Raw genomic sequence first — 19,617 nt, forward strand, 5'->3', positions numbered from 1 at the left:
ACACGTCCCGGAGTCTGCCTTCTCAGGGGCACACATCCAACCCAAGCCCCAGGTCAGGGTCAAGGGTCTGGGGGGGGGGGGGCTCTGGACAAACGCCGTGCCCGTTCCAGCTCCAGATTCCACTCACCTGCAGGGTGGCAAGGGCGACCGGCCCTCGCCCTCAGCCCTCCGCCCAAAATAGAGATGATCTCTGGCAGGAGTGACCCCTGAAACTATAAAGTGTCATCCCGACGTGAGACCACACCACGATCCCAAAGCCCTCAGGGAGCACCTAGCACCCAGCACGTGGAATCCAGGTCTGCTCCTCAAATACAATGTCTTCATGGATTCTCGGCTGTGGGCTAAGGAGACCTTTCTCTTCCTCTTGCGGTCGCTGCCTCAGTCCTGGGAAGACTCTGCTCCATTTCCAACATCGGATCCGCCTCAACTGATCGGAGTAGAGAGATTTCAGTACGCGCACCGATGGTCTAGCACTCACGGACAACTTCTAAAGACTTTTCCCTCCACTGAACTCGGAAGGGTCTGGCTCTCGGCACCTCCCCATTATCACTTGTATCCATCCACTCCTCTACTGGGCTGGCTTTTTCATTTTGAGGGGAGGGAGGGTCTCTATAATTATCAGCAGCACAACACGCATCCCTAACCAGCCTCCCTCCTCCCAGTAAAAACTTCAACATTCTTTTCACAGCCTCTTGTAAGGAGGCTTCTCAAAGCTTCATGAAATCTCAAAGTTGGCCACGGATTTCCACTCACCCATATTCTCACTTGTCACATGAAAGAAATCCAGCATTTCGGAAAGCCACGACTGCCTTCCAAAAAAATTATCTTTTAAGTGTTGAGAGATTCTTCAGCCTTATCTGTTTATGAGGTAAACATTTAAAAAATTCCCTCCAATTTTTGTTAGGAAAATTTCTTGATCTACGGAGTACAGATCCTCCTCGACTTACAACGGTGTCATGGCCCAATAAACCTTCAGCAAGCTGAAAATATCCTGAGTCAAAGATGCATTTGTTATAACCAACCCCCCAAGCCTCATGGCTTAGCCTCGCTGACGTGACACATGCTCCGAACACTCCCGTGAGCCCGCGGGTGGGACGAGGCCCACCATAGGACCCTGCGTGGGCCGTCTCATGTATTGTCCCGATGTGAGGAGCAGAGGGCTGCCTGGGGCTGGGGCTGCGGCTCCGGCCCCACCAGAGACCATCACGAGCCTAGGAAAAGGTCCAAATCCACCAACTCTGAAGCACGGCTTCTACTGCACTCGCATCACTCTCCCATCTCTGTGGAGCCACTGTGGGTGGGGAGCGTCCATGTGACCAACACCCAGACCTCGCTGGGACCAGTCGAGGAGCAGTGTTTCACCACACTAGCCACTTCCTCTCCTCTCTTCTCCTGGACTGCGTGATGACACGTGGAGGCATCCCAGTGATACTTCGCCCCAGGTGTGACAACAAAGACATTACCTTCCATCGTCACGGTCCTACACATGTAATGACGAGGCAGTGTGGTCACGGACCTCAGCATGCCCTCACAGCTCCCGAGCCCTGGTCCAGGGTCCAGCCAGGGCACACATCTCGCGGCTACCTGACACAGTCTTAATTTTTCTATTTCTAGGTCTCTGTCTTTAGGGCACTGAGGTTTTTTTTGAAGAGTCCAGTCTAGTTTCTTTACAGAATGTCCCTCAATTTGGTTTTATCGGATCGTGTGTGTTCAAAGTCATGTTGAAGGTTCCTGGCAGGAGGCTGTTACAGAAACAGTGTGTCCTCAGCATATCACGTCAGAAAGCCCCCAATACCGTTTGTCCCATGACCGGTTTGGTCACCCGGCAGTGGGAGCATCTACCTGATTTCTCCACGGAGCACACACCCCTGCCCCTGAATAATTCATGAGCAATTTGTGTTTTCTTAACTTATGTAAATACCGTGCCCCCCCACGTTTCACCCAACGGCCTTGCCGCCCATTCCTGGTTCCTGCTGGAAGGACCACTGCAGTCTTTGCAAATGGGGATTTTCTCTAATATTTTTCCATCTATGAACTGACCTTTTTTTCCCTCAACGCTCAGTTTCTTTACTAACGTATTCTCATCAGTCACGGTCGCTGTTTCATTGGGGTACTCTCAACGGGGCGCCGCCCAGCAGGAAATATGCCTGCGGAGTAGGGCAGCTCTGGCCCCTCCCTCAGCGTGCAAGTCCCATCAGCCACCTGCATGCGCCGTGACACAGTGGATGACGCCTCACAGGGATGCCCACACCGCCACCTCTGACGCTCCTCCGACGACCGGTGGGAGGCTCTTTGACTCCAGTGACCTCTGCACGTGACGGCTGCTGCCTTGTTGAAAACCTCTGGCCCGTCCCCACATCCCCCAACACGGCTCGCGCTGCCCGGCCCACACCGGCACACCCATGGGGCCTCACTGGCCTCCGCACAAACAGGACAGAGACCCAGCCCACGTCCTCACGTCATCCTAAGTGGTGGGACCTGCAAGACAACAGGCAGGCCAAGTGTCCCTGAACCAATGGCGCTCTCCCCTGCTCCCTCGGGAGGACCGAGTGACAACAGTGTGCTGGGCACCACACCTGGCGTCACAGGAGGTGCTCCCCTCCGTCCCTTCCTTCCAGGGGCCACGTGGCCACTTCATATCCCTCCTCCTCCTGCAACCATTCCTGGCTTCTGTGGCTGAACTCCTTCAAAGGCTCAAGGACCCGCCTGGTGTGTCCACACAGTCTCTCTGGCCACTCGCCACAGGGTCCCACACCAGGGTCCCCCCTCCCTCCCAGGATGCCCCCTCCACACCCCGTGCTTTCCCCACCCTTCTGCTCCCCCACTCCACCTGGCAAACTCCTACTTGTCTCTTTGAGACTCGGCTCAGATGGCATGTCCTCCACGCAGCCGACACTCAGCAGTGTTTGCCACTTTCTGTGGGCACCACACGGGGTCACGGGGCCTCAGCCATCAGAGCCAGGGGTCGCGGCATCTGGGTGCCTGGCAGGCAGACACCTGTGGTATGGATTAGTGGATCCTCAAGCTCTCCCGCACAGGGCAGGCTCTGTAGAAATGCTTGCTTAGTTGACATCATCGACCTGCTTGCATATGAAAAGGAGGCTCATCTGCGCTCTCCCTGCCTCACGCTGCAGGAGAACTAGGCCCTGGTGATGCCCCTTAACTAAAATCACTTAGGGGGCAGGTGCCTGAGTGGCTCCAGCAGCGGAGCGTCTGACTCTTGATTTCAGCCCAGGCCACAAGTGTAAACTGTTAAGGAAGCACAATTAACTGCACAGAAAGCACGATCAGAAACACGTAAGACAATCTGCAAAAAGTACTAATAAATACACAGAAACGTCGGCAGTAAACAAGGCCACGAGTGACTAAACGTTTTCCTCTTTCTGTATTTCTCAGTGTACCTATAATAGATGCGTAGTTCCTCTGAAACAGAAAAAAGTAATCTTTTTAAGAGAGAAAAAACTAATGATTTAGTGCATTTCTCTCTCTCTTCTTTTTTTTTTGTCGAGGTGTGCAAGCCCATGGTCGCTGTGGAGACCACAAAGCACAAGCACCGCACTCCAAGCGGAGCCAGGATGTCCTCAGATGACTCCTAAGATGAGAGCTGCAAAGGGCCCAACTCGCCGAGTCCGCAGGCTTCGGGCTCTGTCTCAGGGCGCAGGGCGGGTGTTCGCACCAGGCCACAAACTCCTAGTCTTAGGAGCTGAGCAGCCCGGGCAGCCAGGGCCCCTTCCCCGTCTCCCCACACTTTCCCCGTCTCCCCAAGGCCCCTCCTCCAAGCCCCTGCACCCTGTCCGGGAAGGGCCGGATGCCACCAAGCCAGTGAACGGTGGGAACAGCCCGCGTGATGTTGTGGAAGCCACGCGCTGGGAGGACGGGCGCTCAGGGAGGAATTCAGCAGCTCCAGGGCGTGTTCACAGGATGGCAGAGCCAAGTTCACGGGCTACAGGAGGCAGAGAGCGTGTGCTCTGGCCCGCCCCTTCCCACAGGTTTGTGAAGTGAACGTCACCAGGCATGAGGGGTGCAGGGGTGAAGCCTGGTGACGACATCCGCCTCTCTCCTCACCCCTGCGTGGCACTGCCCACCCACGGAGCCCCGACGTGTCGCCGCCACCCGTCTAGAGCCCCTCAGGACAGACCCAGAGCATGTCCTTGGCACCGTGCTGCCAGTCAAGGCTCCGTGGCCCTGGGAAGTAACCCCGGGTCCACAGGGAAGGGCTGCAGGGTGCAAGGCCATGCGCTGCGACCCCGGTCCTTCCCAAGACTCGGTCCGTATTCTTAGGGCCCGAGAGGTCGCCTCACCTCATGATGGTTCAGGGGGCTTGCTCTGGGGAGACCCTGATGGAACTGCTGGCCCACATGACTTCGGGCCTGACCCAGGAACCCGGGCTGGGCTGTGACGTGGCCACGTGGGCCTCCGGGCCGTCCTCCCTCCAACTCGGCTCCCAGGACAGCGATCGAGCCGAATGGCTGCTGGATCCCGGGGGCCTGACCCGCCAGGCCGGGGGCAGCACCGGCCTCCACGGGTCCCGACTCTTCTGTCCAGCTTCAGAAATCATGCCGTCTCACCTGCGGAGTGTTCTCACCCACAGAGCTGAAACCAAACCGAACTGGGTGTCCAGAGCCTGTTTTCTATTTACAGAAGAAATGGAGCAGAGAAAAAGGCACGACCAAGAATCAAACGGGAAAATCCAGAAGGTGGGCTCCTCCACAGAACCACGCATCTCCTCTGTAAGAGTCACGAACGGGGTGACAAGGGGGGAAAGAAAGGGCTGCCCTACAATCAGAGGCTCGGGAGAGATACAGCAACTAAATGTAAACGCGTTGGCTCCTGATTACACAAACCAGTTTTTTAAAAACGCATTTTAAAGAAAATCAAGATATTCCATGAAAAAGCACTAATACCAAAAACTATTGATCATGTTCACTGTACCAACAGCAGTACAGTTTTCAATAAAATGCCCCCAAATCTTCAGACGCATACTCAAGCACACAGCCACCAGACGACACTGCCTGACGTTTGTTTTAAAATACTTCAAAAAGGAGGATAATTACTGAATCTGGGTGTTGGGTGTATGGAGATTCCATATACAAGCTTCTCTTCCCTGGGAGATACAACAAAAGTTTCAAAATAAAAATTGTTGTCTGAATTCCTTCTTCCAAGAGCCTATGCTACCAAAGAAGTAGTTAATGAATTCTTAATTATTTTTGCTAAGCTGTGCTTACGTTTTGTCCCCTTCTGTGTTCTTTAACTTAAAAAAAAAATCCCAATTTCTAAATGACCATCATGGAAAGATGGCCGCAGTCAGGATTTCTGGCAACACCGTAAGTGAGTAGCACGTTTGGGCCGGGGACTTTTTTGCACAGTTCCTGCTGTGACCTCTGTCTTTACCAAGAAAAACCACAACTATTTATAGCCACAGGACCTTGGCTGGACTTGCCGATGACTCAGGCTGGCTCTCTGAGCGCCAAGGCTAACCCAGCTTGGGCTTGCTGGCCAAGGGACCCAGTAACAGGGAGAGAGGTCCTGGGGTGGAGCCGGAGCACGGGGAAGGACCAGAGGGCACATCGGACCTATGACCGCGGGCTTGGCCAGGCATGCTATGCTCCTCGGCAGAGAAATTTCCCGATGCACACACTCCTTCCAGAAGCTCAACTAGACGTAGGCACAAATCTAGAAGGTCAGCCTCCTACTGAGCACACCCGGCTTATCAGGCCAGCCTCCCACCAGGAGTCCACTGGACCCTCACTGATAAGGAGGCATCTATCTCCTACAATCCAGGGCCCACAGGTAAGCGCTCGGGAGCTTTCACAGAGGCTGGAGAACATGTGAGGCTGGCTGCTTCAGAGGAAGAGGGAACAAGATGGAGAGTGTGGGGAGGGGGCCCTGCTGACGGAGATGAGACCACTCATTCTGTATGACGGCTTCTCCAGAGTTACGGAGTCTGAAAGCAAAGACAGAATGAAGCAGGGAGCCAGCTACCTTCCAGAGCACATGCCTCAGTCTAAAAAGGAGGGGACACAGGAAGCACGTAACCTGGAAGGACCCAAAACGTCAAGTGATAAAGATGTCTGGTGACTCTTTCTTTCCCAGTTCTGGCAGAGACACAGTCTCTTCTGGAAAGAGCTCCAGGGAAAGGAGACGGAACTGAAAGGACGTGGGTGTTTTACCAACGCAGGTGCGACGCAAAGACAGGATTCTAAACGCACAGTGGCACTCCTATACCCTCCAACCCAAGCAAGGCGGCCGGCCTCTTCTACTTCTCACTGCACTGGAGCTTTGTTGCAGGCAAATGTCTTCAAAACTAAACCTGCTAATTATCTCAAAAGTTCCAGGGATCGGCCCCGTTGGAAGCATTGCAAGGCAAAGGTCAGGGGTAAGGGGTATTTTGTGAACCTGATGGAAAAACTGAGCCAGTGAGAGAAGAACAGAGTTTATTTTAAAGAAAGGTCACCAGAGAAGATCAACAGGGCAGGGTGTACCTCCAGGAAAGGGTGACCCCATTTGGGTGGGCGGAGGGGGCAAGGGCACAGGCACAGTGTTTCTCGCTCTGCTGTTACACATTACTACCACAGGAATTCGTGGAAAGAAGGGAAAAATACCACCGGAGGCCAAACTTTCCATCCAAGAGAGGGGAAAAAGCATATAGAAGCTCTTGGATCTGTGTCAAGGGAGTGAACGATATTTTAGAAGTCTGGCAGGAAACCAAGGAGCTACACCCACACACGGAGCCCAGCTGCCCACGGCACACTAACTGGACCACATACTCTCCCAGCTGGGGAGTGCCGGCGGGGGCCTCGCCTTACTGCTTAGTGACACTGCCTGTAAGGGTGCGGGGCTTTGACCACAGTCCCAGGAAACAGTCACCTCTGGCCTGGCTCAGAGGAGCCCTGGGCAGGACGACAGACAGACAGACAGAAGGGGCAATCACAGCGAGCAAAGGTTTACCTTCGGAGAGCAGTTGAAATGCATGCCGGGCACTGGGAGTGTGGTCACATACATTGTGATACAGCGATACAGGTACAGCGTGCCAACTATGCAGAAGAATCTTCTGCTAATAATAGACCTGGAAAAAGGGAAAAACAGGGCACTCAGTCATGAGATTCTGCAGGTTCATCCAAGTTTTCAGTGACCCGACAAAACACACCAACCCCAAAATTACTCGAGAACCTGGAATAAAAATGTTATAACCAAAGCAGACATAGATTAAGGGGAGGCTAAAGAGAATGCTGTGGTTTTGATTCCTTTCATGTGAACTGCCCAGAAGAGTCTAAATCGCCCTGTCGCAGCTCACGAGGCTTCCTGAGGCCTTATGCCCAGGGGACGTCCACCTGAGGCGCAACGTCCGTTCCTCCCAGCCCACTCAGTACTTGAGCTCAAACGGTCAGAGTGCAGTGTGTTTTCTGTCATGAAGAGGGGAGATGCTCAGAAAATTAAAATGGCATGAAATGGGAATTCCAAATTTTTCTGGCATTGCGTGATCAAGGCCATGCAGTGACCCGGCCTGCATGGGCACTCTTAGCGGACTCCATCTGGCCAAGTACAATGTCAAGAGAAGAGCCTGCCCGCACAGCAGCACCAGACGCCACCTCCCTGCGTGCCAACCACACGTCCATGACTGGTTGCCGACACGCAACTGCCCGCTTCTGACTCCAGAAACCGGGGACGACAACGTCACAAACACTGGACAGCAGCCCCAGCCAGCCTCATAGGCACGACAGGGGCCGCTGGATGTCTTGGTTACGTGGGTAACAAAATACACAAGGATGAGAAATCGTCTCCGTTTCAAGGTGACGCGTCATTCTCATGAAAGTATCTGACGTCCACGCGTGAACAAGTACATTGACGTCGATACCTTCACCGGGCACCAAGTTCCACCCCGGCGGACTTGAGTGAGGTTGAGCCGTGCTCCCCTGCGTGCGTCTGCGGACACCAGTGTTCCCTCCGCTCTACTCCTGCTCTTACCCCGTTCCTCCTCAGGCAGCACCCCGGTCCTGTGGGCTCCTCCTCCCTCACCCGTTCCTTGGTCTGGGCAACTGGTGCTCAACATACTGAAGAATCTCAGAAACAGTGGGCAGGCTTTCCCCTCAGATCCCAAACATTTAATCACTGCGTACAGCGGGGCCCTGGTCTTGCTGCAGGAGGGACAGTCCTACACAGCGCGTCTTTGGAAGACAACTGGCATCACCTGCATTTTTGTTTGTTTGTTTTAACAAGAGGAACAAAGTAACGTCCCAGTTATGTGAACAGTTTTCAACAATGACCCATGTGACCCTGCACGTCATACCTAAGTGTGCCAGTGCACGTAGGCTACTTAGATGTATGGATGGACGCCGGGTGTTGCCCCCTTACCCAGATTTCAGGAACTCTCCGCAGAGGCAGTAGAACCTTGTCTCACTGCAGCTGTGCACCCCACCTCCACGGACAAGAATTCACTCAGCATAAAGCTGTCTCGTAGAGGGATGTGCCTTCACGTATGATAAAAAGCACCATGTAGTTCAACACCAAAACGGGGACAATGCTGGAGAATAACCCCAACCCTGTAAGTGTCTGACCAAGAATCCTTGAAATACCAGTGCATTTTCCATCACAAGACAGAAGGGTCATCTTTTTTCAGAAGGAAATGCCCTCTCTAGCCATCCTGCCCAAAAGGACAAATTATTTGCAATTTCACTTGAACTACCCAGGAAAGATCTAAGGCAGAATAGCTGTTCTGTTTATCTAGATCTGTTCATCTCTTTAAGGAAAAAAATAACAAAGTGACCGCTATCGCTCCTCTTGGGTAAAGTTTATGGCTGAGATGACGGAGACTTGCAAAGTTACAAACACTGGAGATTCAGCCACAATTACTGTCTGACTTAAAGAAAAAGTCAAATGACTTTATCATGTGATTTCATCAGTATTAACCAGGTGGTTAGTTGAACGGGCTTGTTTGTAAGAATCTTATCTGCAGCATTTACTTAATCTTCTAAAAACTCATCTTAGACGATCTTCAATCGATAATATTAACTGGGGTCTCCTCCCACAAACTTAAACCAGCAGGTTATTAAAGTGTTTCAAAGAATTCTATGTGCTTGAGGCATTTATTTCCTTCACCAAAGAATTTCACACACTACAATTTTTACTTACTTAGAGGTTGAAAAGTTCAAGATGGGTGTGCTCACCCGGGGAACACAGACACTAAAACTGGGACAATACACGTTCAGGACGTGTTTGAAAAGAAAAGGTTTAAGGTGGTTAAAAACCTAACAAGGTGACAAAAAAGCCCCGGAAGAGGTATTAATGAGATATTAGGGGAAATCAAGCGACTGCAAAAAAAAAGAAGAAAAAAAAAGATCAAGCGACTGCCAAGAACCGAAGGCCGTGACTGTCCAAGCCACAGTGCTGCTCTTCTCACACGGGGCAATCTCCCCCGTCCCGCTGCACAGAAGCCTGCAGCCCCTCACTCGGGGCTGCCTACGACCTCATCCGACCCTCACAGCCCAGCCATCTACTCATCTCTCAACTATCTGGGGAACAGGCTTTCACTACTTTTCCTGAGAGGAGGGGAAAAATCCTTATTCATTAAACGGGATTATAAAGAAACACAACTAAAAGTCTATTTTATAGATTAAATATCTTGTATTTAGAGGCTTGCTACAAGAGTGTGTTTTATTAAACTTTTCAAAATCCCTATTTAAAAAGGAGAGGGTGCTGAGAGGCTGACTAAACACTACCAAAATTAGGCCTGGAGGAGCAGGGCTGTGTTGTTTTTGGCATTTGGCACAATAGTTCAAAATTCTGAAGAAAAAAATGGTGAAAGATGTGAACGTACTACAATGGAAAATTAAAATACTGGAAAGTTCTCTCGTTTCCCACAGCTTGCCTCCTTCCACTAAAGCACAGCCAGAAAACATACAGCAACTCTCTGAGGGCTCAGCTCTGGTCTGCAGGCTCTTGATGGAAACTCCTGGCTTCCGGCAACAACAGGCCGTGACTCTGAGCAACGGAGCAATCCTAAACCAGCGGCAAGACGGCAAAAGGGCCAGAGAGACCCCAGGTCTAGCGGGGTCACGGGAGCCGGGGCAGAGTCAGGTCCTGCACCAGCTCGGAGAGTTCTGCACGCAGGTGCCAGGTCTACCGTCACCAGCCTCACCTGGCAACCGGGGCCATTTCGAAGGACTTCCTTGGAAATGAGTCTCCTCACCAGCAAAAGGATGCCTCGCCTCTGTCGTGAGTCTAAGGAACGCTACTGCCGCGTTTTTCCTCCATGCCAAGCGCTGTTTAGTTCTTAAAGCAACTGCAATGCCTTGCGGTCCTCACGTCACAGACGGGGAAAGTGAGGCTCGGAGTGCGAGCTCAGGTAAAAATACAGCCCACGACACAGACTCAGGAAGTGGCGTCAAACTGGGTAAGAAACCCAAATTTTACCTGAGACAAGCTGACATCCCAACACATTTAAGTTACGTTTAAAAATCCATTTAATTTAGGGGCACCTGGGTGGCTCTATCAGGTAAGCATCTAGCTCTTGGTCACAGCTCAGCTCGTGAGATCCAGCCCATCAGGCTCCACGCTCAGCTCGGAGTCTGCTTCAGATTCTCTCTCCCTCTGTCGCCCCATCACACACGTATGCTCTCTATGTCTCATGTACATAAATTAAAAAAAAAATCTACTTAACTCAGATTTTTTCACAGTGTTTTATGTCATATTTTATATGGGCCAGAATTCCCCCCAGTAAGAATCTGATAATGCCTTAGTGACTGTGTTAATTCTGAGAGTGCTGAAATGAATCCTTCTGGGTCTCCGACACAAAACGTGCCAACTTTCCATCACTGTTTACAGACCGTGCCCAGTGCTGCCTGCTTGCAGCTCCGATGTTCTCAGTTTGTCTGGAACGGCAGCCCCGTGTCTGCTTCTATCTCCCCTGGACTTCTACACTGACCTTCTCCGATCTCTTGTCCCTAATTCCACTCGTGCTTCCCAAGACCCTTTGCACACGGACCCACCAGAATCAGTCTGTGGAAACAGATAAAGAGAAGGTGTCCTTTGAAACCTTTCAATAGCTGCCAAATACATTTTATTTTTTATTTTCTTTTTAAAGATTATTTATTTATTTATGAGAGACACACACAGAGAGAGAGAGAGACAGAGAGAGGCAGAGGGAGAAGCAGGCTCCTTGCAGGGAGCCCAACGTGGGACTCGATCCTGGGTCTCCAGGATCAGGCCCTGGGCTGAAGGCGGTGCTAAACCGCTGAGCCCCCTGGGCTGCTCATCAATAGCTGCCAAATACATTTTAAATGACATCCAAATCCTTGAGGAAGCCCAGGAGGCCCCGACGCGCTGGCCCACTGCGCTCCAGCCTCCTCTCCCAGCACGCTGCCCACATGTCCTCCAGATGCAGCTCAGTCCAGCAGTCGGTGCTCCTGGAGTCCACGCTGCGCAGTCCCTCCCGCCTCGGGTAGGATGTGGATTCCCAGGACGCTGCCTGTCACTCAGGTCTCGGGGGTCGGACTCCAAAGAGGTTCCCCGGTGTGCTCGATCTCATCCACTCCTGCCCCATTCCCACATTCCACTGAAGCCCACTCCAGAGAGTTTTTAAATCTGCTCTTCTCCCTTTCTGCTCCCAGCCCTTGGATTCCCCGGATTATGACAACCACTCACCATTACTCGCTGAGTTCAAACTGCCCTCAACCTGGCCCCACATCTACCTTGCCCGTCTTCTCTGGCAGACATAAAGCCCCCTGAGCTGGGCAAGAGAGAACCCTAGTGTCCTGCTGTGGCCCTAAATCTCTCCGTGGCCCCTCCCCTTGTCCTGTCTGCTACAATCCTACCATCCACCCTGATGACCACTTCCGCAGGAAAGCCTCCCGACGTTCCCCAGGCAGACAGGACCGCTTCACCCTCCAAATCACTTCACAACTTTGTACTTTATGGTATTTTTAACAGTGCCACTGGCACCAGAGGGTCTCACCCCTTCTACCAGAGGAAGCTCTTACACACAGCCGTGCCTCACTCGGCCTCACGATGGCACCTGTGATGCTGACCGTACCACGCGGTCTGGGCTTCAGAGCGTCGCTCTGTACTCTGACAGGCCCTTCCTGCTGCTTTCCATGGACGTTTCTCCTCTAAGCTCTTTCATCTACTGGCCAGAGTTGATCTGCGCTCACGCTCACTCTGCAGCCTTTCCGCACGCAGAGCAAAATTTACAAGGCTTGCTAAGATTGCTGCATTCATCCCAGAGGGGCTGCAAACCCCGGGAGCCTGGGGACCAAGTCCTGCCCTCCCCCTCCTTCCCCATCTCCTCACCGCCCTCACACGGGTCTCAAGGGCTCTGGGGGGAGGACCATGGACACCCAGTGCTTAGTCCAGTCCTTCAAGAAAGGAAATACCAAGGAAAGATTTGTGAAATAAAAGGGAAGGAATAAGTGCCATAGAACAAAGAGTAAACATACGTGCTCCCCTGGGAAATCAAGAACACGTGTGATAGTTCCCAGGTGCCTACACGGGGTGTTGGCACAGTCTGTGCATCAGGAACACGAGACAGGCGCCCGGACCCAGCCCAGACGTGTGTCTGTACACGCCGACTGCCCTGCTGCCTTTTAAAAAGCCAACTCAAAGAGATTTTACATCTTCGGTACTAATTATTTTAATCACATACCTGCTTAGCATCTGTTACTGCCCCATTTTACAGACGGAAAAATGAGGGTGTAAAGAGTTGAAGGACTAGCCTGGGGCCAGAGTCAGTCAATGAGAATCACCACAGGCCCTTGGTGTCTGGACTTTGAATCTGCTGCTCTTTTCATTAATGCAACTGTCATCGTAAAAGGGAAAAAAAGGTAATGGCTTAGATTTTTTTGCCCTAAGCTCCATGTAAAAGATCTGCAATATAATATAATCATCCCTTAAGCGCAGGAAATGACCCACAGTGGTTTAGTGTAATCTGCAAAGAAAAGATCACATTATAAAACTGGCCCCACTTGACCCACTTAAAAAAAATCATTTCCTGTATTAAATAGAGACGGTAACATAAAGAAAAACTTTTACTCTAAGATATAACATCGACATGATCTACATGAAGCAGTTATGAGAACTAAATCCAGTGGCTTCCAAAAACTGCTACTACAAATGTTCAAAACAGGTGGAGTCACATGTCTTGTTGCTATTTTGGGCTGTTAACAAAAACAATACACGTGTGTGAGTGTGTACGTGTGCACGTAAACACGCGTGTGCTACGACCACACACACACACACACACACACACATACACACACACATAAACCCCTGCTTCTACTTGATAGTGGTACAGCCACGGTATCCCCCAGTCCATGTACGCAGGTAGCTGCGTGTACGTCTGTGATGCAGGTGTGCCCGGGGACTCCGGGTCCTTCCCTCGTCAGGACTCACCACCCTGAAGCCCCTCAGGGCCTGCTGGGTCACGGTTGGGGATTAACCTTAACGTAGCCCAGGCTCGCTTCCGCAGAGATCAGCGTGGCCAGCACTTACTGAGTTTCAGGCACGGAAATCACATAGTGCGACACTCGGTAAACGTCAGCTGCTGTGACTGCTTGTTTATTCATTAAATAAGGGAAGGCGTGCCAGGCCCTACCTACCCTGTGCACGGGGCACACCGCAGCAGGCCCCAGGGATGTGGCGCCTGCATTCTAGGGGATGAGGCAGGCAAGAAGCAAGATAAATACGTGAAACACAGAGCATGTCACATAAGCACTAAGTGGTAAAACCAAGTGGGGGTCCCCGGGGGAGGGGAGATTACAATCTGAGGGGCTTGGCCCTGACGTCTGTGGGAGCAGAGTCCAGAGCGAGGCCGGTGCGGGTCTGCTGACTGGGCCCAGCAGCACCGTGGCCTCTAGCCTGTGGGTGCTGGGAGACAAGGCCACCCGCTGCCACGCTGGCTCCCAGGGATACTCGCCGGCCGCCAGGCTGCCAGGTGGCAGGGAGCCGTGGGACGGGCCCACCACAGCCTGGCTGGGAGGGCTGGAGGGCGACCTTGGGCGGTGACAAAGGTGGCAAGTGGGGCTGGAGCGGGGTTGGCAGTGAAAGCAGGAGGTCCAGCTGAGCACGGGGGATAGGGGGTGGGGGGTGTGTACAGGGGTGCCCCGCAGTAGGGGGCCACGGGGCCTCCACGCTACCCCCACCCGCAACATGGCGTGCAGACACCGCTTCCTGTGCTGCTCGGGCCTGCCGGGAGGCAACTGGCCAGCAGCTCAGCAGCTGACTCGGGAGGCGCGGTGGGGGCGGCCAAGCGGACGCTACGGGGAGGCGCCGCCCCACGGAGCGTGGCCGTGACCTCACGACCTCATGAGGCTGACTGAAGCTGACAGGCCGGTGGGGGGCAGACGAGGGGCTTCGCTGGTGGGGCTCCCCTTTAAGGAAGGGGGAAAGAGACCACCCTGGCATGCTATAAAATACAAGGCAAACAACACCATTTAAAAACACACACGTGGGGGGCTCCTGGGGGCTCAGTGCTTTAGCGCTGCCTTCAGCCCAGGGCATGATCCTGGAGACCTGGGATCAAGTCCCACGTTGAGTTCCTGCATGGAGCCTGCTTCTCCCTCTGCCTGTGTCTCTGCCTCTCTCTCTCTATTTGTCATGAATAAATAAATAAAAATCTTAAAAAAAAAAAGCGCACATGTGGGGGTCCCCGAGGGCTCAGTGGTTTTTGTTCCTCCTGCAGGCAGCCTAGGGGCAAGCTGCAGTGCCTCGTTTTCTCTGGCGTGCTCAATAAACACGCAAACGTATGGCACTGTCCCTATGTAACTCTGTCCCTTCATCTGAAGTCTTGGTTAAATAGCCTCTTACCATGTTTACGGTAACTTGGATTGCTGGGATTGCTGAACTGAGGCAGCTCTTCAGGGTGAACCCAGCTGTCCCACAATTCCTAGGACCTAGACGAGCGTTAAGGTCTTGAGATCTAACCTGGACATGAGAGGAGCCCACCTGTCGGCTACCGTGGGAATGAGGATTGAGGTCGAGCTGGGGCCGAGTCCATCGCCAGCTCCTAGCGTGACAGGCGGGTCCTCCCTCTCCAGGTGATGCCCCCGTAAGAGGAGGCAGAGCGGGGCCCCCAGGAGCCTCGGGAGGTCGGGGTCACAGGGGAAGGTAACGGGACAGGGAAGGGCCCCAGCAAAGGAAAGGAAGCAGTATCTCTGCCCAGATAGCTGGCAGGTCAGAATCAGAGGGGGACAGATCTTGCTAGAAACGGAAGGAAATAAGGTCGGGTGCCTTGGTCAGCAGCCTTCAGTGGAAAAGCAAGGCTGGAGTTGGCAGCCGAAGGGACTTCCCCGAGCAGTGGCGAGAGGGCCCACGCCGTCCCCCGGGGGTCATGGGACTGCACACAGCCAGGGCAGAGCCAAGGCCAGTCTACAAGCCATGGCGGACCAGCGTGTCTCCTACGTGCAGGGAGGACACCAGTCCTCATCAGGATCACGGAGCGGATCCGTTCTCACAGTGTCTGTCATACGAACGCCAACTCTCACCACCACAGGGCCAAGGCGGCACGTCCCCAGAGGGCAGGGGCCGGGTATGCCTTGTGTGATACCGAGGAGCCTCCCATCCCCGGATGGGGCCTGTAGGGCCTGAGACATACGGACGGCGTCTCCACGTCTACATCACCTGCACTGGGACAGGGGAGCCACCACTTATTTTAGGAACTGACCAGGTTAAAAACCCGGTTCTCATTACTCAGCTGGTCTGGCATTGGCCACTCCAACAGGGGTGACGGTGACCGCTGACAACATGGATGGAGAAGGACGGCATGGGCACAGGTGGGCACAGGTGGATGCAGCACGTGTGCAGAGGAGGAAGGGAGCGGGGTTCTGCTGCGAGCGACACGACAGCGGACCAGCCCCTTAACCAGGGAGCCAGGTGCCCCAGAGGCTGCACAACATGGGGAGTCTGTGTCCTCAGGAGCGTGCAGTGTGGACAACACACTTTCAAAAACAGACACCCGCCAAAGGTAACCTCCCCGCGGCTTTGCTGGGCTGGCAGCCGCGTCGTGCATGATAAACTCTAAAACTCAAGGTGCCCTGATATCCCACGACAGACACATCTCGCGGTCCACAGCACGGGGTCGGTTTATAAGAGAGGCTCTTCCTGAACTGGGCAAATGACTGGATTGCGCAGGGTCGCGGGGAGAGCAGCATCCCAGGGGTGGGAGTGTCCAGAGCTCTGGAGGACCTGATGGCAAGCGTGGAGACCTGAAATCACGGCAGGACGCGGACAGGAACTGTGCCCTAAACCGCCTCGGGCATCAGAAGACGCAGAGCCGAGGACTCCGCCCCACGCAGCTGGGCGCAGAAACGGCAGTGATGGAATTAAAGCGGGCAAAGGGAGAGAGCGGCTAGTGCGCGGCGTGGCCCGCCGAGCAGACACAGGCCAACACACATCACACGAGCAGCCGACAGCGCCGCTGCCCGCAGCACAAGGACCGTTCTGGGAAATCGGAGCCAGCTTCCAGAAGACAGGTGAGCGCTGCAGCCGCCGTCTGCTCTGGGCACAAGGCGCTCGAAGCCAGAGCGTCTAGCAACGATACAACACAGCAGTCATTTCCAAAGTGGTCTTGGAACGTGAATCACCGCAGCCCCAACCATCTAGACCCAGGCGGTGCCCTCAGACCATTGTCCCGGGAGAGCCACACGGGGAAGCCGCACCTGCTCCCTGGGACACGCGCACGGGCCCAGGCTCCTCTCCACGGGGACGTCCTGGCAGGTCTTACGTGGACTCTGCTAGCCCCGGTTCCCTTCTCCTGCTTCCCTACTGGCATGTCATTGACTTTCACAGAACCTACCCAGTAGCTGCGGTCTCTAACTCCTTGCCACCATTTATTCCGGAATGTTCTAGCCCATGCCCCAAGGGCTTCAACCCCTCAGCACTTTCAACTCCACTCTGCATCCCAGCTATCCAGGGGCTCCATTCATTCTCCCCATCTTTTCTCCACCAAAGGGCCAATATATTCTGTGCTAGGTAATTCACCTTACACAGTCCCCACCCCTAACCCCAACCGATCCACACTCCTCTTAGGCAAATGTGTGATCCCCAAGAAGCCGCGAGAGAAAACACCTACTGGGATATACGCATGACTGGACTTTGCTCCAAAATAAAACATATCCAAGCAAGGTTGTGAGAGCTCCCAACTTAGTGAATTCCTTCTCCTCATTAAATTCTAAATAAAATCCAGGGATTCACAGAAAAGACCCTAAAACCTTGTATGAGAAATCCTGCAATGGGAGCCAGCCCTGTGGCTACAAAACACAAGGAAACCCCAAATGCAGTAGAAGCCAGGGCTTCTACAAAGAGCCCTTACCTCCCCACCAGCCACCACAAGATTTACTCTGCTGTCCATCTGGGCCACCGCCACGGCCACCACTCCTGCTCTCCTGTGCTCTGTCTGGCAGCCAGAGCGGTTCTTTTGTAACACAAACCTATTCCTATCACTGTCCTCTGACGACCTACCACCAGCTTGGAACACTATCCCAGGTCCTTATCCACTGCCCTCGCCTGCATCTGCCAGCCACACCTTGCTGACCTCCCATGTCACCGCTTCCTTTCAGCTCTGGGGCCACACATGCCCGTGGCTGTTCCTCGGGGGGCCTCGGAGCCCCTGTGCTTGCCATGTCTCCCGTCTAGACTGCGCTCACCCCACACACCTGTGTGGAGGCCTCTCCTTGGACTCAGGTGTCTGCCCAATGTCCCCTCCCAGAAGACTTTTGTCATCACCCACGTTGTCCCCACGATCCCCCACACCGGCTGACCCTTCTCACTGCTTTAATTCTCTCCATTCCCCTGACCACCATGGGGCATTATGCATGCATCCACGCATCCATGCCTCCACGCATCCATCCATCCATCCATCCATCCATCCATCCATCCGTCCACTGCCTGCTTTGCCTGTCCAGAACAGAAGCTCCATGAGAACATCGGGGGTCTCTGCTCCCTGCAGCACCCCTGGGGGTCAGTCACAGTGCCAGGCACCTGGAAGGTGGTTCAGTAGAGACAAGTTCAAGGAACAGATGACTTTTACACGAGCACCTTGTACGTGGCCGTGTCTGTGCCAGGCGGTGGGGCATATGGATGAATGACAAGCGGGATGGATCCTCTCCCCCGAGGGACTTAGAAGCTAGCAGTGAGGGAGACCATCCAGAACAAGTAGAAAGCTCCGTGACGCGAGCGGGGGAGTTAGAGACGAGGTGGGGCAATCCAGGGGCCAGATCACGAAGGAGCCTAAACGGCGCACAGAGGGACAGGGCCTCCATCAGGGCACCCACACTCAGCACAAAGTGTGAGTGGAAAGAGCTAAAGAACGAGTCAGGACAGACAGGACACAGTGGCTGCCTGTGCGAAAGGAAAGGAGCCGGTGCCGGTTTCCAGGAAACGCCACTGCCCACCCAGAGGGGAGAAGCTGGAAGACCAACACAGTAACTTGGTACAGGACAAGTTGGGCTCGTGACACCTGTGACTGCGGAGTGTCGCAGCACCTTCTCCGGCAGCTCCCGGGGGAGCCCACAGTCCTGCTCCTCGGCGGCCTTCTCTGTCAGGGGCTCGCCACGTCCTGCCTGAGCTCAGGCTCCCGAGTCACGCACCGGTGCTGCCGTGTCGGCTAGATTCACCGTGCACAGAGGGCCCCTGCCGAACCCATGAGGTCAATGTATTCTCTATCACAATTTCTGAAAACAAGGGATACCTGTTTCGCGGTGAAGTCTGACCCAAATGCAGAGACTCCCGGGGATTTTTCCTAGGCAGTGGCTTGAAAGTCCAACTGTAATGGGGAGACATTATTTACAATTTTAACAATCAGAAAGTTCTCGAGGACAGGCGTTCTTGTTCTTTCCGCTCTGCAGTGTCGTGGAAACCCCACAGTGAATGTACGTATACGTATAAACATACATATGTACTAACATGAGGGGATGCGTTAAGAAGGAAAGGAGGCAAAAAATAAATTTCTAAGTAAATGACCAAAACTTAACATTTAACAGTCAAGGACAACCGAGCACACGCACGGCAGGAGAATACAACGTATCTCAGTGGATACAATGCATCTCAAATTCAGCTTCAAGCTTTCCTACCACCTACTCCATCTGGATGAAGGGCCTGCTGTTGGGGCATGTTGCCCACACTTTGGTGATCTCATTTCTCAATTAATAAATCATCCTCTACAGTTTGATTCTGGGGGGCTCCATCAGTGAAGCATCTGTCTTGGGCTCAGGTCGTGACCCCGGGGGCCCGGGATCGAGTCCCACATGGGGCTCCCTGCTCCATGGGGCATCTGCTTCTCCCTTGCCCTCTGCCCTCTGCTCTGCCTACTTGTGTGCTTTCTCTCCCTCTCCATCTGTCTCTGTCCAATAAATAGATAAAATCTTTAAAAAAAAGTGGAAGACACAGAAGCAAGAACGGATGGGCTGATTCCTTTAAGAGCTCTGAGACTCTTAAGGTACGAGTAGAATGGCCCTTGGGAATTAGGGGCCAGCAGGCTTCACTCTGAGGAGCTGTGTGAACAGGGCTCCTGAGCAGTAAAGCTCCAGGTGGAGGCTGGGGACCGGGGCCCAGGATCGGGAGGGATGGGCACGGGCAGAGCCAGCCGTCAGCACTGTTCACCCAGAATAGCTCGAACCCAGAATGTTTCGT

The 19,617-nt window shown here is 53.6% G+C and overlaps 1 protein-coding gene across 8 annotated transcripts in view; it reads right to left on the bottom strand.

The window, feature by feature from the left end:
- Positions 1–19,617, bottom strand: part of SGMS1 (sphingomyelin synthase 1) — a 245,197-nt gene that overhangs the window by 12,343 nt on the left and 213,237 nt on the right. For all 8 annotated transcript variants that reach the window (XM_041728684.1, XM_041728685.1, XM_041728687.1 and 5 more), the window contains one exon: positions 6,949–7,066. In XM_041728684.1, coding sequence (XP_041584618.1) covers positions 6,949–7,066 — 118 coding nt within the window. The remainder of the gene's footprint in view (positions 1–6,948; positions 7,067–19,617) is intronic.

The sequence above is a fragment of the Vulpes lagopus genome, chromosome 14 (assembly GCF_018345385.1).
Source record: "Vulpes lagopus strain Blue_001 chromosome 14, ASM1834538v1, whole genome shotgun sequence".
In the NCBI taxonomy this organism is placed as follows: domain Eukaryota; kingdom Metazoa; phylum Chordata; class Mammalia; order Carnivora; family Canidae; genus Vulpes; species Vulpes lagopus.